Below are 26905 nucleotides of genomic sequence, written 5' to 3'. Positions count from 1 at the left end.
AAATTTCTTAAGTATAGAATCTGACAGGGCCCACAACGATGATCTGAAGTAATATTTAATTTTTTGCAGTTTCAGCTGTTTCTTAGCGCCACTGACATTAATGCGTGTGTCGTTCGTCTTTTCAGTGGTGTGAGAAGTGAACTGAGGCAGAACTTCTGATCTTCTTTCCTAAAGAGACGACATCATTGTGTAAATGTGATCATAAATAACGATACATGGGTATAATGTTACACATATATAGTGTCTAAAGATAGCCGAGTATATTGCGAATGAGTGTCTGCAGCCTTCAGACACTGACATGGACTCTGTGCGCAGGACACTACCTGCTGGTGCAGAGCCGCGGGGGCCCGCCGCTGGAGTACCTGGTTCGAAGCCCGCGCACGCCCAGCACCATGCAGCGCTGCCGCCTCCACCTGTGGCTGCACATGCTCAACATGGACGACGGCCACTTCAAGGTCGTCATCGAGAAGGACGTCAGCCCCGCCGTCATCGTCATCGATAAGCGCGGGAACTCCGACAACGCGTAAGTCTGCACATGTTTATGTGACACACCCAATGCCTCTAAATCCCTAGCTATTAAATAACTCACTCCACAGTTTGTACTTTCGTGTGTACAATGTATTCCACCTGTGAAACTAAGGTATTACACTTCTGAATCCTCAACAGTTTAGTTCAGTGGTTTATTTATTCTCAGTCCCAGCGATCTCTCGTTGTGATATGGAACGGCAGTGCTGGTGGGCAAAACTTAAGAACGAGAATAACTTTTGCATAATGTGTCGCTGCTAGGTAACATAGCTCGATGAAACTTGGGCCGTGCGTAGAAAGAACTGCTGCAGTACAGTGCACAAAGTAGCTGAAAGAAATACCAATGAGACGAAAAGAAATAACACTTTTACTCAAAGACAATAATTATACTGAAGGCCCAGCGTTTCAGAATGGTCCCCAGGACATTGAAAAAGGCAGGAAATGATTTTTAATACAGCGTGTGGTCACTTCGCAAGGAAATTCATGCTCTGTGACGAGCTCCGATACTGGATGGCAAGGAGTTGTTGTGGTAGGGTGTTCCGTTCCTCCACTAGTGTAGCTGAATACTGTCAGATAGTCGTTGATGCGCGTTTTTGTGCTGCGGTATGTCTCCCTAACACATCGCATACCTGCCTGATGGGATTGTAGTCGGAGGAACATACAGACAAGTCCATTTTTCGAACATCCTCTCGTTCCAAGAGCGTCTTCACCTGCGCTGTTGAATGCGGTCGCACGCACTGTCATTCATAAAAAGGAAGTCAGGCCCCGAATGCAGCCTGAAAAGAAGCACATTGAGAATAAGTTTTTTTTTTTTGGTCATCAGTCTACGGACTGGTTTGATGCGGCCCACCACGAATTCCTTTCCTGTGCTAACCTCTTCATCTCAGAGTAGCACTTGCAACCTACGTCCTCAATTATTTGCTTGACGTATTCCAATCTCTGTCTTCCTCTACAGTTTTTGCCCTCTACAGCTCCCTCTAGTACCATGGAAGTCATTTCCTCATGTCTTAGCAGATGTCCTATCATCCTGTCCTCTTTATCAGTGTTTTCCACATATTCCTTTCCTCTCTGATTCTGCGTAGAACCTCCTCATTCCTTACCTTATCAGTCCACCTAATTTTCAACATTCGTCTATAGCACCACATCTCAAATGCTTCGATTCTCTTCTGTTCCGGTTTTCCCACAGTCCATGTTTCACTACCATACAATGCTGTACTCCAGACGTACATCCTCAGAAAATTCTTCCTCAAATTAAGGCCGGTATTTGATATTAGTAGACTTCTCTTGGCCAAAAATGCCTTTTTTGCCATAGCGAGTCTGCTTTTGATGTCCTCCTTGCTCCGTCCGTCATTGGTTATTTTACTGCCTAGGAAGCGGAATTCTTTAACTTCATTGACTTCGTGACCATCAATCCTGATGTTAAGTTTCTCGCTGTTCTCATTTCTACTACTTCTCATTACCTTCGTCTTTCTCCGATTTACTCTCAAACCATACTGTGTACTCATTAGACTGTTCATTCCGTTCAACAGATCATTTAATTCTTCTTCACTTTCACTCAGGATAGCAATGTCATCAGCGAATCGTATCATTGATATCCTTTCACCTTGTATTTTAATTCCGTTCCTGAACCTTTCTTTTATTTCCATCATTGCTTCCTCGATGTACAGATTGAAGAGTAGGGGCTAAAGGCTACAGCCTTGTCTTATACCCTTCTTAATACGAGCACTTCGTTCTTGATCGTCCACTCTTATTATTCACTCTTGGTTGTTGTACATATTGTATATGACCCGTCTCTCCCTATAGCTTACCCCTACTTTTTTCAGAATCTCGAACAGCTTGCACCATTTTATATTGTCGAACGCTTTTTCCAGGTCGACAAATCCTATGAAAGTGTCTTGATTTTTTTTAGCCTTGCTTCCATTATTAGCCGTAACGTCAGAATTGCCTCTCTCGTCCCTTTACTTTTCCTAAAGCCAAACTGATCGTCACCTAGCGCATTCTCAGTTTTCCTTTCCATTCTTCTGTATATTATTCTTGTAAGCAGCTTCGATGCATGAACTGCTAAGCTGATTGTGCGATAATTCTCGCACTTGTCAGCTCTTGCCGTCTTCGGAATTGTGTGGATGATGCTTTTCCGAAAGTCATATGGTGTATCGCCAGACTCATTTATTCTACACACCAACGTGAATAGTCGTTTTGTTGCCACTTCCCCCAATGATTTTAGAAATTCTGATGGAATGTTATCCATCCTTTCTGCCTTATTTGACTGTAAGTCCTCCAAAGCTCTTTTAAATTCCGATTCTAATACTGGATCCCCTATCTCTTCTAAATCGACTCCTGTTTCTTCTTCTATCACATCAGACAAATCTTCACCCTCATAGAGGCTTTCAATGTATTCTTTCCACCTATCTGCTCTCTCCTCTGCATTTAACAGTGGAATTCCCGTTGCACTCTTAATGTTACCACCGTTGCTTTTAATGTCACCAAAGGTTGTTTTGACTTTCCTGTATACTGAGTCTGTCCTTCCGACAATCATATCTTTTTCGATGTCTTCACATTTTTCCTGCAGCCAATTCGTCTTAGCTTCCCTGCACTTCCTATATATTTCATTCCTCAGCGACTTGTATTTCTGTATTCCTGATTTTCCCGGAACATGTTTGTACTTCCTCCTTTCATCAATCAGCTGAAGTATTTCTTCTGTTACCCATGGTTTCTTCGCAGCTACCTTCTTTGTACCTATGTTTTCCTTCCCAACTTTTGTGATGGCCCTTTTTAGAGATGTCCATTCCTCTTCAACTGTACTGCCTACTGCGCAATTCCATATTGCTGTATCTATAGCGTTAGAGAACTTCAAATGTATCTCGTCATTCCTTAGTACTTCCGTATCCCACTTCTTTGCGTATTGATTCTTCCTGACTAATGTCTTGAACTTCAGCCTACTCTTCATCACTACTATATTGTGATCTGAGTACATATCTGCTCCTGGGTACGCCTTACAATCCAGTATCTGATTTCGGAATCTCTGTCTGACCATGATGTAATCTAATTGAAATCTTCTCGTATCTCCCGGCCTTTTCCAAGTATACCTCCTCCTCTTGTGATTCTTGAACAGGGTATTCGCTATTACTACCTGAAACTTGTTACAGAACTCAATTAGTCTTTCTCCTCTTTCATTCCTCGTCCCAAGCCCATATTCTCCTGTAACCTTTTCTTCTACTCCTTCCCCTACAACTGCATTCCAGTCGCCCATGACTATTAGATTTTCGTCCTCCTTTACATACTGTATTACCCTTTCAATATCCTCTCACACTTTCTCTATCTGTTCATCTTCAGCTTGCGACGTCGGCATGTATACCTGAACTATCGTTGTCGGTGTTGGTCTGCTGTCGATTGTGATTAGAACAACGCGGTCACTGAACTGTTCACAGTAACACACCCTCTGCCCTACCTTCCTATTCATAACGAATCCTACACCTGTTATACCATTTTCTGCTGCTGTTGATATTACCCGATACTCATCTGACCAGAAATCCTTGTCTTCCTTCCACCTCACTTCACTGACCCCTACTATATCTAGATTGAGCCTTTGCATTTCCCTTTTCAGATTTTCTAGTTTCCCTACCACGTTCAAGCTTCTGACATTCCACGCCCCGACTCGTAGAACGTTATCCTTTCGTTGATTATTCAATCTTTTTCTCATGGTAACCTCCCCCTTGGCAGTCCCCTCCCGGAGATCCGAATGTGGGACTATTCCGGAATCTTTTGCCAATAGAGAGATCATCATGACACTTCTTCAATTACAGGCCACATGTCCTGTGGATACACGTTACGTGTCTTTAATGCAGTGGTTTCCATTGCCTTCTGCATCCTCATGTCGTTGATCATTGCTGATGCTTCCGCCTTTAGGGGCAATTTCCCATCCCTAGGACAAGAGAGTGCCCTGAACCTCTATCCGCTCCTCCGCCCTCTTTGACAAGGCCGTTGGCAGAATGAGGCTGACTTCTTATGCCGGAAGTCTTCGGCCGCCAATGCTGATTATTTATCAAAATTTAGGCAGTGGCGGTGATCGAACCCGGGACCGAAGACGTTTTGATTATGAATCAAAGACGCTACCCCTAGACTACAGGTCAGTGTTACAATAACGTTGGCTGCTGAGTGTAACGTGTTCATAGAAGATCTGGAGGTCAGTATGCCCATCCAACATCAAGCCTCCCCACGCCGTAGCACATGGAACACCAAAACGATCGTGTTCGCGTTCGTAGGTACATTATGTAGTCTCACCTCTCACCATATGAAGATATTAATGCACTCAGGAACATTGTCGGCCATGATTGTTTTAGTCGTCTAGGTGTTATGGCGTGTGGTGGCTTAATGTTGCAAGGACATTCTGACGTCCAAATCTTTGAACACGGTACAGTCAAAAGTCAACGCTATTGTGACACTGTACTCCTTCCCAGGTACTTCTTTTCAGGGATGCATTTGGCCATGAGTCTATTCTTGTGGATGACAAGGCGTGACTGTATAGAACAGCGCAAGTGGAGGAGCTCTTGAAACGAGAGGATATTCGGTTAATGGACAGCTCCGCCCGTTGCCCAGACTTAAATCCATCGAGCATGTGTGAGATGCGCTGGGGACATGTAATGCAGCACGTCCAAATGGTCCAAATGCACCAACGACCATCTAACAGTTGTCAACCGCGCTGGTCGACGAATGGAACGCCCTACCGTAAGAGCTGCTTACCAACCTTGTAGCCAACGCGGGAGCATGCTGCAGGGCATGCACCGTCGTCCGAGGTGGCCACATCCTGTTAAGAACCATGCCCCACCTTTTGTAATGTTATAGGGAACCATCATAAAGCACGACTTCTGTGCAATTATTGCCTTTGAAAAAGGATGTCATTTCTCTTCGTCTCAGTACGTATTCCTTTCAGTTACCTTGTGTGCTATGCTGTAGTAGCCCTTTCTATGTATGGTCTAAATTTCATACAGCTGTTTCTACTTAGCGACGCCTAATATAATTATTAGCTACGTTCTTAAATTATGCTCGTCTCTGTACATTATATTCAGAAATGGCAAGGTTCACAAAGTAGATATGATTTAATTTTTTGTTCAAAATTAATTTTATCTATTAGATATTAGTACACGATCAAAGATTTTCAGGTCTAAATACCTCTCTCATTTCTGTGCCTACTTATACTGAGTAAGAGATAGTGAATTCATTTCTCCTTGTATAATAGAGTTGGAGTAAGAAGGTCCCTGACAGCTGGCAGCACTGCTGCCAGCATTCATCTGCGAAGCGCTAACGGCGACACAAGAACCTCCTACAGAGCTGCGCCAACACTGAAGCATAGCCGTAGAGACATTTACGAAATCGCGTTACGTGACTGGTTGATGTAGGCGCGCTAAATTGCTGCGCCAGCTCTCTGCAACTGTCAAAGAACTTCGTACATTTATGAATGTTATTATTGTTTCCAAACCGTGATTGATAGTTGGTGACAAACTTGATAAAGGACTAAATGTACCGCATGGTTGTTGTTTGCTTGTCATTTAAAGGGCTCTATGCAAGGGGAGCTAAGAAGGGCGTAGTCAAAGGGGTAGGGGGAGGGTGGGGGTTCAGACTCCCCTATCGCCTACAATAAATTGTATTACCCAGTTGCCGGACACTCAAATTGAAAGAGGCAAGTGACGGTCAAATTTTGTTTTTGAGGGTGTTACTGTGGCTTATATGCAACGTAGCGCGACTCCGAAACAGATGTGAAAGTTTCGACGTGTTGGCAAGGGATTAGCGTGGCATCCGTGTCTCTCCGACGTGCATGGAGTAAATGTGCAAACATGAATTATGGCGACGTTATTACCAAATGCGTCCAAACGGGACCAACGTGCTGTTACCTGTTACTCTTTTATTGGCTTCGGAAGGACAAACACTGGTAACATCCATTGGTGAATGAAGAATTTGTACGGGGAAGCCTATCTGTCCAAAACCAGCGTTGTGGAGTGGTGCGCTCAAGGAGTGATGCTGCTCGATGATAACGCATGTCCCCATATAAGTGTAGTAAGACAGGCATTATGCCAATAACGTGATGATCGCGCCTTCGGTTCTTTAATGAGCCGTTGAAGGATCGACGATTCCTGTCGGGCGAGGATACGCGGCAGGCAGTTACACACTTTTTCACGCAACAGGGCACGCTGTTTTACCAAAAGGGTATCTTTAACTTGATGCTTCAGTGTAATGATTTCCTCAATGCGCACTGCAATTTTGCATCAGTGGCATACCAACTGTGGGCTGTACACCCTTGTAACAGAAACTTTTTGATGTATCTTGTATTTTGATGTTCACTCATACGACGAAAGAAGAATACGCACTATCGACAATCAAAAAGGTCATTGATACGCCTAAATTAGCACTATCGGCTGTAACCTATCCCACCTTTACTCAAGACAATCAATTGGACATTGTTACCTTACTTGAATCTAGTTGTTTTTCTGTTCATCAGTTCAGTTCTTATTTGCAGGTGAATTTAACGTAAACTCTATTGTTTACTGTTTTAGCAGTTTTCTGTCCTGGTGATTTCCAATTGTAGACAATTTTGTAACAAAAAATGGGAGCAAAACAATTTTTATCGTCCACTTGCGTTAAGATAAGTTAAAAATACATACGCACAACTAAAATAGCCTCATTACATTTCTATAGCAGTTTAATGTTAAGACTAGAGTCGCCATTTGGAGACAGGTAGAACTTTGGGTTTGCAATATTTCAGCAGTTCTCAAGGCAGCGGTGCAGTAAGACCCTTACAAATAACATCAACCTAAAACCAGTGCATAAAAATACACTTGGATTTGCCACTGTCGCCCAAAAAGCGCATTGATCAACAAAAATATCGTCCAAACGGTGATGGCTGCATTTCTTCAAAATATTTGCTCAAAATTCTACCGAAGCCCAAAAGGCAAAATATCGCCCAATGGGCAGTACACAGTTATTAAAACTGGTTCCAATACGGAACGAAGGGGGGAGGAAAACAAAGTACAACAACCAGTTTTGCCAAATTCTCTACCGAGCAGCGTACCTCTGCGCTTTGAGGCGCTGAGCTAGTAGCCCCTGGATTCGAGAGCCAAGGTGATTTGCCAAGACGGGGAAGAAAACGTCAAAACGGAGCGTGGAATGCCGTCGACGTACCGCTAAGATTTAAGGGCGCCGCAGATGACAACCAAAGGGGTCCTGCTGTGAAAAGAAACGGCACCCCAGAACGTCACTCCTGTTGCCGGGTCGAATGGCAGGTGGCAGTGAGGTTGGTATCCCACCGTCGTCTGCGGCGTCTCCAGACACGACTTTGGCCTGTGATCTCATAGACTGGGATACAGTCGTCTTCAGTGATGAGTCCCGCTTGGGACTGAGCTCCGATGACCAGCAAGACGTCTCTGGAGGCGTCCCAGACAATAGTAGGAGACCAACCTGACTGTCGTCTGGCGCGCCGTAAGGCCTGAGAAGCAGCAGTGATGGTTTGGGGTGTCATTCCATTTCATAGCAGGACCCCTTTGGTTGTCATACGCGGCACCCTTGTAGCACAAGCACAGCGGCACGCTAACGATAGTCCACTTTTTTTTTTTTTGTCTTCAAGATAAGCCATACTGAGACAACATTTCAGCAAGATAATGTCCGCCCGCAAACGGAAAGAGTTTCTACTGCTTGTCTTCGTGCTCGCCAGACCGTACCTTCGCCATCAAGGTCGTCGGATCTCTTCCCAATTTTCCCAATTGAGAACGTCTGGAGCATCATGAGCGGGCCCTCCAATCACCACGCGATTTTAACGACCTATCTCGCCAATTCGACAGGATTTTGCCACGAGATCCCTCAGGAGGACATCCACCAATTCTGTCTGTCATTGACAAGCCGAATGAATGCTAGCATAAAGGCCAGGGATGGACTAACGTTTTATTGTCTTGCTCGGTTAATGAAGCTCTTGCTCTTGAATAAATCATCCAATCTTTGTTTAACTGTAACCATTTGTTTGTATGTACATGTACATCAGATCTACCAATTGTCATCCCATTTGGATAATTCCTTCGTGGTGCACCTTTTTTTTGTTTTAAAATGTATTTGTTGGAGCATGCATGCTACATGCTTAATATTTAGGAGAATCACAATAATTTTTTGAATTTAGTACACTCCTGGAAATTGAAATAAGAACACCGTGAATTCATTGTCCCAGGAAGGGGAAACTTTATTGACACATTCCTGGGGTCAGATACATCACATGATCACACTGACAGAACCACAGGCACATAGACACAGGCAACAGAGCATGCACAATGTCGGCACTAGTACAGTGTATATCCACCTTTCGCAGCAATGCAGGCTGCTATTCTCCCATGGAGACGATCGTAGAGATGCTGGATGTAGTCCTGTGGAACGGCTTGCCATGCCATTTCCACCTGGCGCCTCAGTTGGACCGGCGTTCGTGCTGGACGTGCAGACCGCGTGAGACGACGCTTCATCCAGTCCCAAACATGCTCAATGGGGGACAGATCCGGAGATCCTGCTGGCCAGGGTAGTTGACTTACACCTTCTAGAGCACCTTGGGTGGCACGGGATACATGCGGACGTGCATTGTCCTGTTGGAACAGCAAGTTCCCTTGCCGGTCTAGGAATGGTAGAACGATGGGTTCGATGACGGTTTGGATGTACCGTGCACTATTCAGTGTCCCCTCGACGATCACCAGTGGTGTACGGCCAGTGTAGGAGATCGCTCCCCACACCATAATGCCGGGTGTTGGCCCTGTGTGCCTCGGTCGTATGCAGTCCTGATTGTGGCGCTCACCTGCACGGCGCCAAACACGCATACGACCATCATTGGCACCAAGGCAGAGGCGACTCTCATCGCTGAAGACGACACGTCTCCATTCGTCCCTCCATTCACGCCTGTCGCGACACCACTGGAGGCGGGCTGCACGATGTTGGGGCGTGAGCGGAAGACGGCCTAACGGTGTGCGGTACCGTAGCCCAGCTTCATGGAGACGGTTGCGAATGGTCCTCGCCGATACCCCAGGAGCAACAGTGTCCCTAATTTGCTGGGAAGTGGCGGTGCGGTCCCTTACGACACTGCGTAGGATCCTACGGTCTTGGCGTGCATCGGTACGTCGCTGCGGTCTGGTCCCAGGTCGACGGGCACGTGCACCTTCCGCCGACCACTGGCGACAACATCGATGTACTGTGGAGACCTCACGCCCCACGTGTTGAGCAATTCGGCGGTACGTCCACCCGGCCTCCCGCATGCCCACTATACGCCCTCGCTCAAAGTCCGTCAACTGCACATACGGTTCACGTCCGCGCTGATGCGGCATGCTACCAGTGTTAAAGACTGCGATGGAGCTCCGTATGCCACGGCAAACTGGCTGACACTGACGGCGGCGGTGCACAAATGCTGCGCAGCTAGCGCCATTCGACGGCCAACACCGCGGTTCCTGGTGTGTCCGCTGTGCCGTGCGTGTGATCATTGCTTGTACAGCCCTCTCGCAGTGTCCGGAGCAAGTATGGTGGGTCTGAGACACCGGTGTCAATGTGTTCTTTTTTCCATTTCCAGGAGTGTATTTTAGCATTATTTTGTCCCAGAACAACTCAATGACCATCAATATAAACTTTTCATTCACAAAATCTAAGCTCTTTAGTAAGGAGGATGAAGGGTGCTCGTAAGCTTGAGGGTCAAAATTATACAAACGGTGGAGAATTCTAAACTGAGTAAGCTAAGGATCTAATGGTCGGAAATTAATAAACCAGGAATGCGAGGTATTGAATGAGCAATCAGTGTGAAGCGCGTTTCGTAGGCTGCACATGTTCTATAACAAACAGTTTCACGGCTCATCAACATTGGTGGCGATATGTTAAATAGTACTATCTTCTCTGCTATGTCCATTGTGGAGATTACCAGTGTTTACACTTCATGGCTAGTTATTAAAAGACGGAGCGTTACCTGTTACAGGAACTGGTAGACATTCAATTAAAGTATAGTACAAAAAGATTCTGCATCTGGGAAGCCAAATGAATACACGGAGAAGAGTTTCGCAACGGACTGAATTTGAGGCGATTGTTTTGGATCGTGTGGAATGATGTTTTATGAACAAGCGGTTGCAACTTGTCCCTCAAATGTGCACTTCAGGAACACAATGTGGGCAAGTTGGAGCTAGGGGCAACGAACATGCAGACCAATTTCCAAATATGCTGCACCGTGTACCTCTCGCTGCAATACCATAATGTGATATTCGTATAATCGCAGAACAAGTAAGAGCGGAATGGACAATGTTAGTGGATATGGATAGTAACATCAATGGCTCATGAAACTGGGCAATTCAGTTTCTCTACCAGCGCTCACGAGAAAAGATATTGCTACAATTAACAGAACAAGAACCCCCTTCAAGTTGTTATTCCTGCCTCACTGAGCAGGACACTGAACGTTTGCTAAAAGGTATCAATAAATAAAATCATCCAGGAATAAGTATGTTGCATTTTAAAATAAATAGGGTTTATTTTTCTCTTAGTGTAGCTTTTAGCTCTATGAACAGATCCGTTGCCAAACGTATTTTCCATTTCACCCGTCTTTATGAAAGGACGCTTTAAAATTTGAGGTGTTTTTCGTATGTTTCATTATGTATACCTTCAGCATAAAATGAAAAACACGAGTCTTTTTAAGGTCCTCCTTAGTAAATCGGACTCCCCTTTTAACAAAATCCTGACCGCTCCTTGGACTTAATGTGGAGACGTTTTATCAACATTTTATCACTGTTCACGCATCTGTGCAACAAATACTTATTCCACAGTTAAGAATTTGCAGTTGCCCAGAATGTGTTGCCATAAGATATCAATGAATGAAAATTGGAAAATTAAGCGTACTTTTTTAAAAATTTTATCTCCAAAGTCTGCTAGTATCTATGAAGCAAAAATGTTATAGAGTGTGGACGTTTCAGAAGATCTTTAGTTTGTGACCTCCAGTTACTGTTTTTATAAATAGAAACCACTAAGAATTTTCATTATTCTGTTTTATTTACTGATATTGACTCATGGATTATTCCTCACAGTGTCGTAAAGCAGTACGCAGTGCAAAAGTGCGTCTGTTGAGTTTCATCTAACTTCAGTGACAGTGCAATAGGTTATTTTCCTGTATTAAAAATATGGTTCGAATTGTTCTTATTCTGGTCGATCATAACATTCAAATAGCATTTATGGTCAATACTCTCACGAAATATCTGTTACTTTTATGTAATTAAAGCTTAAAAACAATTAAATATCAAGCTTTGCTCACGTGATCGAAAACGCTCTCTTATTAGCTCTGGTGATGTCACAGACTAGGAGTAAGAAGAAATTATACGTGTGTTATAAGTGCTAGTCGAAGTTACGATCTTTTTACGTACTTTCTCTGCAAACAGTTTACCTATTTAGCGAAGAAACACAATTACAACTTTTAACTAACAATGCAAAGGAATCTTGTGTACGCTGATAGTGATAACCTTGCGAAACATCATGCGTTTATGCTCCACCCATTTAGAGCAGCGATATGTGCAACGACGGACATTCTTTTCCCTGCTCCTTACGACATAATTAAAGTCGCTCAAAACTAAGGAATTGTAGAAGTTTTGCAAATGGGTCCGTATATGATACCAGATCGTCAAATAGCAGTCATTAGTTACGACCCAAATCACAATAAAAATTTTCTTGGCAAATCTTAGTGTTGGTTACCTCTCTAGAAAGTTCTCAGCAGATACAGTCTTCTCACCAGGAGCTTCATTTTTACGTAAGATGATAACTTCATAAGTTTAGACAATAGGGATCCCTAGCTGGACAGTACGAAGATAAAAACATTGTTTCTAATAAAATAAAAAATGTGTGGTCACATGAACTAGAAAATGCGTTTTTGAATGTGACTTGTGTGAACAGCGATTTCAAATGTAAGCGCATGGAGACAGCAAGGAAAACACAACAATATTCCGTTCCGTTTCTGACCGGGGAAGTGAAGTTTTGTAATTGCGATTTGGTTTTCATATGAAAGGACTGCGAAGGCGTTTTACAAGTAGATTAAAATATTCGTTCGGGTTGGATTCGAACCAGCGATCTGTTGACATCATCTTGTAAAATTCGACCCTCCCGCTCTAACGACTGAGCTACCGAATAATTTGTGTGAAACTGGATCAAATGACGAAGAGTTTAATTTCACTGAACGACGCTGTCCTTCCTTGTAACAGTGGAAAAGCATATCTCGGAGGTAAATTAATGTTAACTTCACTGTGCAACACATTTTTAATCAAGTCAGTGAACTTTTTCGTCGACATGGTAGCAATTTGCCGGTACAGTGCAACCATATTTTACGCGTATTCTCATTCTCTGGAAAGATCCGAAACCACTTTTCAGTAGTTTTATAGATATATATGTACAGTATGGTACTACTCTCCGTTTGTAACACATTTTCCGAATCGTAAATTCCAAAACAAGACATTGTTGTGAATTAGCAGCGAGCTAGCCACAGACCTCACAGGCATCACATAGCTCGAATGGAGCGTTTTAGCGGCTTTCAAATTATTTGAATTTCATTTCCGTTGTTATAAAAGAATACTGAAATTCAAGAAGAAAAAAAGCACGTTAGGAGCATAAAATGACATAATTAATGACGCAAGGAAATTTCCAGCAAACAGTGAAATATCCTGTTGCAGATAACCATTAAACAATTTTTTTTCAATTATGCACTTCAGATGTTGAAGTTTCTCTGTTTGATCTTATTTAACAGTTACACCTTCCTGCTACATTATTCACCGCATATTACTGAGCACGATGAAGCGTATTGTCTGCAACTCGTCTAATGCCTTTGGGATTTTTAGAGTTATCTCTCTCTTTACTCATCTACACAGGAAACCAGCGAAGGTCTCAGATCAGGATTCGGGCAGGCCATTGCGTGCAAATGTTGCGAACTGGAAACCAACCATGTAACATACCACTAAACTTGCTTGTGGAATATGGGACTGCATCATCCTGCATAAACATAATTTATAAAATTTTTGCCTCCTTCATTCTAATCTACTTGCACATATGTACTGCGTAAATTGGGAGAATGTTCTCGAGCATCAGATCTTTGAGTCAGTTAACTAAACTGTCTCTGGACACAATTAAAGTCACTTTCCAGTACATCTACAGTCCATTCCGCTATTAATTCCATTATTAGTCCATATTCGCGATGTTGTTGATACTGGGTATTGGGTAAGTACTTTTTCTTTCTGTATTAAATTTCACCATTATATATTAGTTACGCTGCACCCCACAAGTAAAAAAAAATTAAAAAATGATACTAACTCTTGTTTCTACGTACCAGTTGGCACAAAACAGATGTAGTTCCGATGTCCACATGTCTTATCATGCTGTCCGATACAAATGAACACTTAACAATTGTTTTGGCACCAACTAAATTTGACGCTCCGGGCTCACGATTCACAGGGGAAGGGAGGGGGGAGTATCGATAGGAGACGCTTTCAAGATCCGACAACATAGACCTAGTTACACATTACTCAAGGTATTACTAGCTTGTCACCATCTACTCTGGAAATGGCTGCTTAACAGAGCCAAAACTATAGCTGAGAAAAAAAAGCACTCCGTCTTCAGGCCACGAGTGGCCTACCGGGACCAGCCGACCGCCGTGTCATCCTCAGTGGAGGATGCGGATAGGAGCGTGGGGTCAGCACACCGCTCTCTCGGTTGTTAAGATAGTATTCTTGACCGAAGCCCCTACTAATCGGTCAAGTAGCTCCTCAATTGGCATCACGTGGCTGAGTGCACCCCCAAAAATGGCAACAGCGCATGGCGGCCTGGATGGTGACCCATCCAAGTGCCGGCCACGCCCAACAGCGCTTAACTTCGGTGATCTCACGGGAACCGGTGTATCCACTGCGGCAAGGCCGTTGCCTATAGCTGCGAAAGCTCAATAAAATTAATTGTGATTTTTAGAGAAAAATAGAAGATGAGATTAAAAGTATGCCTAGATGTAATCTGTCTGGAACAAACTTCAATGTGTAATTACATTGGCTGAAACATCACAAATGACTACGACTGAGTTATCGAGGGAAAGTTACCTATTTTTCAAGGAAGTGCAGATGAATGTGAAGAAACCTGGAGCAAGAGCACCCATGTGAAAAACAGAAAACTGCAGTCCCCACTCTTCTGTGTGACAGCGGAGAATGGATCCTGGATGTGCGGGCTGTGTGCGGGATGCGGCTCGACCTGTTCGGCTTTTCTCCGTTGTTCTCGGGAATATCTATCTGGTGAAGGGCGACGTTCCATTTAGAATTGTGGTGAGGCATTTTTCGGTAGGTACAACATTTTTCAGTTCGACAGAATGGTAGTGTCAGCATTGCTTACCCTTTGGTATTTGTTCGTAGTATGAAGGACGTTCATAGATACTATGGTTGTTTGCACAAAAAGAGGTAGTCTAGCGAACTATCGCCAAAAGCCTTTAAAAGTGAATGGGTACTGCAAATTTGCTATGAGACTGCAATAGAAGACCTTGCAGAAGGAATTTAAAATTGACAGTGAAGAAGCAAAATATTACAACGGCCAGAAGACAGCACTGATTTTTTCGTTCCGGTACATCAAGACGCACTTTGCGCCAGATTTGCAGGCATGGAGCACTTGAAGAAATTGGTTATGAATATTACAATTTCTGAAATCACATGCATTATTCCACTGTAACTTGCAACAATTTTCGACGGAACTGAACGAAGAGTTAAGTCGAAGGGCATGCCTGAAACGATTTTTCGATTTAAAACTCGCTGTTGTAGAATTTATGAAGGAAGAAAAAATGCAGGAACGAAAGTTACAACATCCATAATGAATTGCACACCTCGCATTTTAAGTGAACTTGACTGCACAATGCAAGCTGAGAAACAACTTATTTACGATTTTATGCTGATGCATTTAAACAGAACTTTGCATTGTAGAAGAGACAAATTTTGACACTCGCAGTCCACTTCCCTAAGCTCGGTGGTGTTAAAGAGAACGTGAAGTTTGAAGAATTCATAGTGACCTTGAAAGAATTACAATGAGAGTTTTCTAGGCGTTCTGAAGCCACTTTCAATATTATATCGACCTGTATTCGATACAGTTTGCAGTTACAGTTGAAAGCGGCCACGCTCATTTGCTGTTGTAACTGATTGCTCTGCAATGTAATTCTTGTTTTAAAGACAAGGACTTTTACGTTGAAACTGTCCCGGACATTTACATTGTTTTCCTCAGGTAGTTTTCCCGTCTCCATACTGAGTTTACAAAAGGACTACATTATTTCGATCAAAATATAGGTGTGAAAGACCTTTTTTCGATTATGATAAATGACTAAATAAGCCACGATTATGTGCTAACCTGAGTGCAAAAATATATGAAATCAACTGTGTGCATCCATATGTCTACAGTTTGTACCAGAGGACAATTACATTATATCTTCAGCATTGTCCGCAGCTCGTGGTCTTGCGGTAGCGTTCTCGCTTCCCGCGCGCGGGGTCCCGGGTTCGTTTCCCTGCGGGGTCAGGATTTGCTCTGCCTCGAGATGACTGGGTGTTGTGTGTCTTTCATCATCATTTCATCCTCATCCGCGAGGGGTCTCCCGGCCACCAATGCCATACGCTCGTTCATTCATTCTTCAGCATTTGCATTCTTTGTTTGCTATCTACGTTGTTGAGAAAAGTGAAATATAAAACAGCGACTACATTGCCATTTAAATGTGGCGCGTTTGCAGTTTCCCCCTGTTCCTCCTCCTCATGCTCAGTCTGTGGTGGCAGTGGGAGAAACGCGCAGCCAGACTAAGCGATATGACACTCATGCCAGAGTATGTATGGCTCGCGAGCCGAATTCTTGGCCGCCCCTGCCGTAGACCAACGGCAGAAATTGGTATCAAGACGCAAAGGCGATGTTTCTGAGAGGGGAATGTGCTTAAAGAAGACTGGATCACATCCACAATGAAGACATAAGAAGATAATTAAAGATCATCTCAATAATGGTAAAACGTCGAATAAAATAGGGGAAAATGTCCGAATTGTCAACGAACAAGTGCCTAAACTAGCTATTGAGAACAGATCGACGAGGAAAATTTGTTTAGGGAGATAAAGGAGAGGGTGAATTGATATACCAGAACAGGAGGCTTGCATGCCAAATGTGCGTGGGTGATGAGGCAGGTAATGAGAATGATGTACTAATTCAGTGGCTTGCTCCAAAAGCAAAAGCAAACAGCGATAGGTGACATTATAGCGCATCAAGCTGCTGCTATATTGGGCCTTAAATTCACCTTGCGCAAATATGCTGATGTAGAGTAGCAACCGAGGGAATAATTATACCGGGCGGTTACAAATAAAGTGCAACTGCTCACAGAGACCCAGTATGGGCTGTAATTATCGTACGGCAGCGAACTTTGGTAGATATTTAATTAGTTAATGCACAACCGATTTACACTGGAATAAAAATTAGTCGCAATTTTGCCCACTAGGTGCAAATCTGCCGCTTTGAATGCAAGAAATGTTTCCGAATGCAGTAGATTAGGTACGGGATGCGGACAGAAAAGGTAAAACTTGTCAGAAAGGCATAATGTTGATTTCATTACTAACTGCCATTTTCACAATTCGTTCAATATGAGCACCGGAGACGTCGACGAGAATTCAGTAATGCGACAAAGTGTGATATCGGAAGCACAAGCGGAAAAAGATGTCAAATGCCAATTTCAGCAAAAGCGGGAACGGATGCAGAAGCGGAAGTGTGTATATTTAACCTTGCAATAGGTGCGCCTTCTAGTCGGACAAGGGCAGTCGCGCTTATCTCGCAGATACCACTTGTTGTTAATAAACTTTATGTTTTTTTTAACCATCAAATTTTTATCATAAAAGTCATATTAGGTATTATTCATGGGTTATAAGAACAAAAGCAAGGTAAAAAATCTATTTAAACACGAAGTTATGTTTCAAAACACACATTTTCTTCCCACAGCTTCTCGAGGTACTGATACTTACTTTCCGTGTACGAATGTCAAATTTATACAGGACTGTGCTTGAAGTTTTGGTTTCTCAATATATTTAAGTTATTTGGAAGCTGAAATACAACCAATGCAAACATTTCTTGAATGATGTAAACAAAACATACTGTCTATATTTCTCATATTTGAAACGGGTGATTATTTAGAAGCTGAAATACAATCATTGCAAACATTTCTTGAATACTGTAAACAGCCGGCCGGAGTGGCCGAGCGGTTCTAGGCGCTACAGTCTGGAGCCGCGCGACCGCTACGGTCGCAGGTTCGAATCCTGCTTCGGGCTTGGGTGTGTGTGATGTCTTTAGGTTAGTTAGGTTTAAGTAGTTCTAAGTTATAGGGGACTGATGACCTCAGAAGTTAAGTCCCATAGTGCTCAGAGCCATTTGAACCAATACTGTAAACAAATAAACTGTCCACATATTTCACATTTCTTTATATGCTCCTGATGTTGATCGTCTTCTCCTCTTCTTTGTTGCTGTTGGTGATCATCTTCTGTGTACGACACATTTAAAACTTTTGCATGGAGGTCTCCAGTTACTTTAGTCCTTCTCCCTGTACATGTTCCTGCACAAGTTCGTTCGAAAGGTATCTGAGATATTTTCTTCTCTTGAGATTATTGCTGGTATTTACTTTCCAGATTATAAATGAATTTATGGCAGCAACGTTCATCATCGAAAAAACCCCCACCAGAGGCCATCGCTGTTTTCTTCTCGCAACGTCGAAAGACCCACAAAGTTTGTCGACAGTGTCAACGCCGCCTTTTGTGTGATTATAAAAAGTTATAATTTCTGATTTCTTGAGACCACCTGTTCCTTCATCGATTTTTCCATCGCTGAGAAGGTTGGATATCAACAAAACATTCTTGTACTTTTTGGCACGTATGAGACAAGTGATGCCTCTTTGCGAAAACCAAACAGAATTGAGTGGGGCTCTCGTTTTCTGGTCGCTAGGAATACTGGAGGAATTTGAGGCTTATTTTTACGTAACTGCCAACGTATGAATTTTTTTTTTGGTGCCAATTCCTTTACCAGATCGTAATCCGTAAACCAATTGTCGGCCGTGATATTTCTCCCACTGTAGAAAATGGGTGTGTTAACCTTTTCTCAACGTCGGAAGGTTTATTACTTACACTAAATGGACCTTCTGGTTGAGTTCCAGCGTATATTTCCATAGTATATGTATACTGTTGTCCTGATCATCCTCATCGTCGGTATCACGCAGGATTGCATTTATCACGGCTTCAACATCCAAATGATTGTTTAAATTACACATCTCTATGTCCTCCATAGAACCTAAGAAATAAATATGAAACGAAATTGAATAAATAACATGATACAAGCATTGCAGGTCGCGCGTATCTGACACATACAATTTAGCTTAATTTCATTGTCGATTCGAGACACATATAAATTCACCATGTACACTACTTTAAATTACTAATAAGCATTAAAAATTTAACAATAAATAACGGAAAATGAAAAGTTAAAAATTTACTCGGAGGGTTGCGCGTATTCCTCAGATACGAAACACGTTACCAGCTTGCTATTCACCGTAGCGGGCAGCGACCAGGACTGAAGCAGGTGGGGTCGAATGAAGAGGCTAGAGCAAAGGGGGGATTTCCCTCCCTCCCGCTTTCCAAAAAAAAGGTAACAAACATTGTCGCTGCGTATCTGACACATACGCGAGCCTATAGGAAGGTTAAAAAAGTAACAATTCTTTATCAAAAAACATTTTTATTGTATTAGTATTCAGAATTTATGAATGGCAAATTATGTATTTAACAAAACTAATTTTCCCGCTTTTTCACCGTGTAATTTATTTCGATATCCTTCATATACGGGACCAGTTCCATTGAATAATTGTCCACTGGCCATGCTACTGTGAGGAGCTGGCAAATACTGGCGAGGTAGTGGCAATGGATAGTGGTACTTCTGACCATTTGACTTCCACAACATTAGCGGATCATCTTTTTGCTCTTTGTACTCCAGTAGGTTTAACTGTTGTATCAAAAGCAGACTGCTGTTTTCGTTAGTCGTAGTCGGGTCTTGCTAATCTTCTTGCATACTGAACATGAATTCTAACGTTTGTAACGATATTTTTATTTGAGATTCTGTGTTTAAGCCACAGCTTGTTGGTGGCTGATTTTCAGTTGCAAATCGGCACCTTTAGACCTATTAGGTTTGCAATCATCTTGAGATGAGTTTGGGTCTTTCGCCATCATCAAGTTAAGTATTTGGGACTCAGCGTGCTCTGTGACAATGCCATTGAGAAATTTTGACTTGTATTTCGCATCTAAATATGTCACAATTGTGTTCTTACCGTTTTTGGTAAGTTCTCCAAATCTCATGCTTGAATTCATTACGTAATTTTCTTGTAAACTTTTGGAATTGTTCTGAAGTATCATTTTCGTTGCTTCTTGCTGTGAAGTGGTCACAAGAATTTGAATTAGCGGTATGACCGATGAAATGTACGCTTGACAATTGCTTAAGTTTCTTATAATTTCTTCAAATGGTTTCATTACTTCTACAAATTTTTGAATATTTATCCTGTCTTCAGTGGAGATCATCGTGATTGGACTTGAACATAGGTACAAAATTAGCTAATCATTGAGCTTTGAAAATCGTTCCATCATACAGAACATGCTGTTCCAGCTGCAAATAGTGGAACTTAGATTAACAGATATGGTTTTCATAAAAACAAAACACAAAATACTTACACTACAGATATACCATAAAATTAAAATTTATTTATGTATATATATTTAACAATATTTACCATGTTTGGTAATCCTGAATGAGAGATAAAGCAGGTTGATTAAGGCGTTCCCTTTGAATTTTTGTCAGCTCGGTTTTGCGATCAAAAAATGGTTGAAATGGGTGGCTTTTTTTTTTTCAATTTGCCGTAAGTTGTAGGAGCCACTCCTATGATTCCACAGCATCCGGAATACAAAGTTGTAGCTGATGTATTGCACAACTCACATCATCAAATCCAGACAACTACAATGCTTGAATCATGTTAGATCCACGATGACGAAAAATATAATGCATTGATGGGTGATTTATGTCCCATTCTTCAAGTATCGTTTCAAAATTTATCGATATTACGTCACCTGTATGACGCCCAGGCATGACTTCTCATTTCAAAATTACAGACACCCTGCGAAAATCCTTTGAAATACCAATAGAAGTCAAACAAAGTAATGATGTTCCAGAATGTAGATCAGACCATATGTCAGTTGCGAAAGATATTTTTTTCAGGTTCTTCAATTAAATTTTTCATTTTTCTTGCCAGCTTTTAGTACAAGTTATCGCACAAGTATGAAGTAAAAAAATCACGACCTTTCAACTTATACTCTGGAAGAGCAGCATTCATTACTTTGCGAAAGACGGTACCGTCGACAAAATTAAACGATAAGTTCTGGAGGGCAGTCATTTCAGCAATCACAAGATCCATTTGTTGAGACTTTGGGTGTGAGGAATCCCAATAATCATTTACTTACAGGCTTTGTTGCAATGTAATTGTTGTTTAGCGTCTTTGACCGGAGTAACGTTTCTGAGCCAGTTTACAAAACACACTGCAGTTACTCAGTAGGGTGTTAATTTATAAATATTGGATCTTATTCGTCATTAGTGTTTATTTTGGAACAGATAATAGTAAAGAAGTTACCGACACGTGATGTGCAGTGTGGAAAATGCAATAAATAAAGTAACATTCTACTGAATAAATGCATCGTGATTGGTATTGTTTCAAATTATGAAAGTACTTGAGTACCATCACTCTTGTGCAAATAAATGGAAGGTAATATTCTTAGTAACGGTTTTATATAGAGTGCGATAACTTTTTTAAGTGCTCACTTCACTTTTTGGATGACGGGCAGGGACATAAAATCAGTTTAAATTCCTTGCTGTGATGCCAAAATACACTCGCGTGCAGCTCACGTGCTACAGCGCCGTACTTACTCCTTGCCACAGACTCTTTGTTATATGCTTATATTGTTAACTGCTGGCAGCTATAAGAAAAGGCCCATTACCTATCGACTTGTACGAACACGACCCGACCAAAACTAAGGGTGGGGTGAGATCCTTAAAATGTTATCGTATTGTGAATTATTTGGATGAATCAGCTTTGCACGGCAGTGGACAGAGATCACCTTATAGTAATCGAACGATATTAATAGTATCGACTACATTATTATATAAATATTGACTAATCTTTTGTTTTCCCGCCTCCACTGAAAGTTCGATAGTTTCATCTAACTTCTCAAACTCGACGTGCAATTATTTAAGATGACTCTTTAATGCGGTGGTCGTGCACCCTTTTCGCAAATATACTTTGTCGTAGATTTTGAATTTGGTACTCAGTGTTGTGGATTGGCAAGACAGCCAACCCACTATGAGAGGAAGCCGAAAGGCACGCGTTAGAGCTCACGCAGGCTGGCGTGAGGTCTGGAACAGGTCAAGGAAATGATACTAACAAAAAACGTACGTAGCTGGTGGAATACTTAACTTTAATCCGTAAATAGTGAACATCGCTCTTGACGGTACATGTTTTACAGCATCAATAGTAACTGGTAATGGCGCCTTGCTAGTTCGTAGCAAATGACGTAGCTGAAGGCTACGCTAACTATCGTCTCGGCAAATGAGAGCGTATTTTGTCAGTGAACCATCGCTAGCAAAGTCGGCTGTACAACTGGGGCGAGTGCTAGGAAGTCTCTCTAGACCTGCCGTGTGGCGGCGCTCGGTCTGCAATCACTGATAGTGGCGACACGCGGGTCCGACGTATACCAACGGACCGCGGCCGATTTAAAGCCTACCACCTAGCAAGTGTGGTGTCTGGCGGTGACACCACACTCAGATCAACAGACTCAACGAAATAGCTCCAAATAAGACTTGTTTTTGTTCCATAATTGGACTCTTAACTAACGTTACACCACAAAACAGTAGACTAAAAAACACTGTACAATATAATCATACTATAAAGCAACACAAAATAGACTGACGAGTGAGGAAATGATATACTTTCGCAGTGATGGGCAGAGATTTCATAATAATACAATAAACGCAACAATCGCTACAGGCACAGCGCGCGCACCGACAATCTCGCCATTGTTGACAGTTGGGATAAACTTATGATAAAAAATGCGGAAACGGAAGTGGAAGCGGATGTGGAAAAATGTGCGGAACTTCCGCACCTGCGGAAGCAGAAGCAGAGGTCTGACGCATCACTACACGAGATGTTGCACCTATACAACGAGGTGTACAACTGTTGCTCGCAGCAGTTCCAGTGAAATCTGAGCAACGTGTCCCTGTATGTGAAATCTTACGGGACTTAACTGCTAAGGTCATCAGTCCCTAAGCTTACACACTACTTAACTGAAAGTATCCTAAGGACAAACACACACACCCATACCCCAGGGAGGACGCGAACCTCCGCCGGGACCAGCCGCACAGTCCATGACTGCAGCGCCTTACGTATTCCTGTATACTGGCCTTCAGATCCGTGCGTGTCCCTGGTAAACACGTTCTTTTAGATATCCACACAACCGAAGTCTCACGGATTCAGATCAGGTGATCGTACAGGCCATTCATCTGGTAAACCTCTGGAGATAACACTTCCATGGAAGGATAAGCGAAGTAGATCTTCCACTGGGCGAGCGACTTTTGATGTCGCCACATCTTGCATGAAAACAGTGGCTTCCACATAACTGAGCTCTTCCAAAGTAGGAACCGCTTGCTGTACGAGGAGGTCTCGGTAACGCGTAGACGTTTTCATACACCTGACATGACTTCTGGATGTATTCTCGTCAAAGAGGAACATATCAAGAATAAAGGTGCTTGTGAATACATACTACACAGTCACATACGACGAGTGCAATGTTCGTGGACAACACGCTGTTTAACAGTACCCCAAAGACATCAGTTCTGTGTATTTACTGCACCCTGTAGTGTAAAATGTGTTTCGTCACTCCATAGAATATTGCCTGGCCTCACGTCATCAGCTTCAATCCGTGCTAGAAACCGAAGAGCAAATTCAGAACATTGCTGCGGATCACTAGTTTTCAGTTGGTGCACCGTCTGGATGTTGTACAGGTGCCAGTGTAAAATAGACCGCAAAACCTGCTGTATTGTTTACTGTTGGATGGACAATTCTCGTGATACTGCACGAGCATAGCTCTACCCGAGTGAGGTGGTGCATGGTCAGTTACAGCAAACGCAACCTCGTCAATAGCTTCTACTGGAATAGGTCGCCTTCCTCGTTCAGGTGCCACACCAAGCTCACATGTGTTTTCGAATTTCATTAGCATCTCCTTTAAACTATTTAATGACATCGGGCCTCTCCTCTGACCTTTCAGTCGGCAATACTCTCTCCATGCAGCACTGCAACTGCTGCCTTTCACATAAAACAGTTCCACCAACAGCTGCACAGTCTCTTCTCGATAGCCGTACTGTTCCCCCACGCTATGGCTTGTCAAAAGACAGTATGGGTATCATACCGTCATACAAACAGTGTACAGCACCAGATATGCACCTGGTGGCCGCAATAGGAACCAATTTTTATCAGCAGCGTAAATAAGTTTCAGTAAATCTCGCTACTTGAACTAATGCTAAGAACAAATACACACACCCACACCCGAGGGAGGACTCTAACCTCCGGCGGGAGAGCCGCGCAATCCGTGACATGGCGCCTCAAACAGCGCGGCCATTCCGGGTGGCAATTCGAATAAAAGAGTTCTGATAACCTGAATCCAATTTTTATTCATTACAGAGAGACATGTTACAATGTAGCCCGATCAATGATAATTTTCAAAATTGATGCTCGTAACTTCCACTTGAGACTTAAATATATCTCCGAATTTCCTTGAGAACACCGCGCATAGCTCTTCTGAGCTATTCCGAGGCCGTTTTGGCGTTCTTATTTGAAGGAAAATCTCCTGTGTTTACTCTTTATTTGTAAGCTTTACGTTTCAACAATCCTCACAAACAAAAATCTTAAGTGGTATGATCAGATGAACTTGGTGGCCAAGAATAGCGATCATTTCTATCGATTTTCCTGGGAATGTTAGGTATAGACGTTGTGTCACTTGACGACTAGAATATGAAGGCTCCGCGCCATGCTGGAAGAACATAGCCATCTTTTTAGCTAAAGGAACTTCTTTTAATAAAGCGGAACTCTCGTTTTCAAGAAAGTCTACACAACAGTGCCCAGTAAGACGATGCGATAACACAACAGGCCAAATTTACTATCTGTCTACCATACTACACGGCACATTTACAGACATGCGTTCTTTAAATGTGTATGTGTAGGTACATTCTGCGGCATACGTCGATACTGTCTGCTAAATATGTTGCAAATAGAGTTAGTAGCAGAGGAGTACTTAATTTAAACGTAAAGCATGAAACGACAGTTTTTCAGGCATCTCAATGCTTATGACGTTATATCCGCTGATTTATGTGTCGCACAATGACATAATGTTGTAGGTACACTCAGTGGCATATGTACACACTGTCTGCAAAATGTTTTGAGAACAGTGTTAGTATAAAAGAAGTAATAACTGTAAATGTAATGAACAAAGCGGCCGTTTTTCACGCATCTCATTGTTTATGATGTCATATCTCTTGAACTATGATAGGTAGGTAGTTCTCACCGCCAAAGTGATTGCTACCTGACAGTAAAGGATATGTGCGCCAAGTTTTGACTAAATTGCTCCAGTGATTTAGGAGTAGATGTGAAACATACATAAACACACCGGCGAGCGTGCATGATCATATACATACATACATGTTTATAATCTGTACGGATTCCCCTCGACAGATTCTGTATTCGCTGATATGTCAGAAAGGCAGCCATGAGAACAGTTCGTACAGCTGGCTGAATTTTAGAGAGTTCTTATTCTGGATCAACTGAGACCGGTATTCCTTCCGACGGAGTGCCAACGTGTTACACGAGGAGAGCCAACTGTCAAATTACTGTTAGTGCTGAAGGTTGAAGAAAGATATAAATGATCGTCGCCCTCGTTCTCGACGCCCGGCGATTGACGATAATCTCGTGCAACAACACGTATAATTTGCATATGAAAGCATATATTGCTCATAGCATCTGGTCACACAAGAGTCGGTAGCTCATTCCCAAAAGCACTCTCTGTAGGGAAAAAAACAACGCGTGAAAGTTTTGAGCTAGAAATGTTAAGCGAAAATTCCATTCATCGAAAAGTGCCTGTAAGTCGACATAAAAGTTTACTGGATATGGTGCCGCGTCATAATGTAAAAAAACTACTGCTGATGGAGAAAAACCAACGTTTCGGCCACGGTTTCAGCGGCCTTCTTCTGGGTCATTAGACCGTGGCCGAAACGTTGGTTTTTCTCCAGCAGCAGTAGTTTTTTACATTATGACGCGGTACCATACCCAGAAAAGTTTTATGTCGACTGACTCTGGCCGCGGAAGCCTACGCAATTATAAGTGCCTGTAAGTCAAGAGAAACAAATATTTCCTGTCAGCGAATGCCGTTGCACCCTCTTAATAACAACGCCGGAGGTAAGAACACAGTTCCTGCACTTGTACTGGTGGCACTTTATGCTTTAATCTCATATTTGTTCAGGTAAGCATTGGTACACAATCGGCAACTTGAAAGTCCGGGCGGCGACTACCATGTCAATGTTCCACCCGACTCTGAATATCTTCGTCGCCTGGCGAGGTGGTATTCATTATTATCCTTCTGGCAAGCAGAGGCCTGCGCGGGGTGGAAGAGTATGGTTTATCACAGGAAAAGATAGCAACAGAAATCTACGGGCTCATGGTCAGAAAATAAAGTGCTATAGGTGATGATGAAGTCCCATACTCCTTGACAGAGCGTAGGCGAACGACGCGGGAGACCCGTGCAGCCGTACTAGGCAAGGTCCTAGTGGAGGTGGTTTACCATTGCCTTCCTCTGACCGTAATGTGGATGAATGATGATGACGTAGACGGCACAACAACACCCAGTCAGGTCGAGGCAGGTGAAAATCCCTGACCCCGCCGGGATTCGAACCAGGGACCCCGTGCTCGGGAAGCGAGAAGCCTACAGAGAGACCACGAGCAGCGGACGTACTACAGGTAATCGGTAGCTTATTGCAGATTTTAAGTCAGATGTGAAAAAATCGTGCAATGAGGGTACATAAGCTATTAAACAGGTGGCGAAATCGTTCTTAGAAAACGTTGGCAATGCGAAAGGAAGAAACTCCACATCATCCATTTGCCTTCGGATGCGCTGGGTTAAATATTGAAACACATTGCTAGCAGCTACTAAGATTCTTAACGATGTCATGCCCATGAGTTTTGTTTAGTCACAGACAGACGGCCACAGGTCAT

At 42.8% G+C, this 26905-nt stretch overlaps 1 protein-coding gene and 1 pseudogene across 4 annotated transcripts in view; one reads left to right on the top strand and one right to left on the bottom strand.

Annotated features, from left to right (window-relative positions):
- Nucleotides 1–26905, top strand: part of LOC124804395 (leukocyte tyrosine kinase receptor) — an 874407-nt gene that overhangs the window by 315510 nt on the left and 531992 nt on the right. For all 4 annotated transcript variants that reach the window (XM_047264751.1, XM_047264750.1, XM_047264749.1 and 1 more), the window contains exon 2: nucleotides 316–523. In XM_047264751.1, coding sequence (XP_047120707.1) covers nucleotides 316–523 — 208 coding nt within the window. The remainder of the gene's footprint in view (nucleotides 1–315; nucleotides 524–26905) is intronic.
- Nucleotides 14341–14458, bottom strand: LOC124726953 (annotated as a pseudogene).

The sequence above is a fragment of the Schistocerca piceifrons genome, chromosome 1 (assembly GCF_021461385.2).
Source record: "Schistocerca piceifrons isolate TAMUIC-IGC-003096 chromosome 1, iqSchPice1.1, whole genome shotgun sequence".
Lineage (NCBI taxonomy): Eukaryota > Metazoa > Arthropoda > Insecta > Orthoptera > Acrididae > Schistocerca > Schistocerca piceifrons.
Note: the sequence above shows the minus strand (reverse complement) of the source record. Positions and strands in the feature narration are given on the sequence as shown.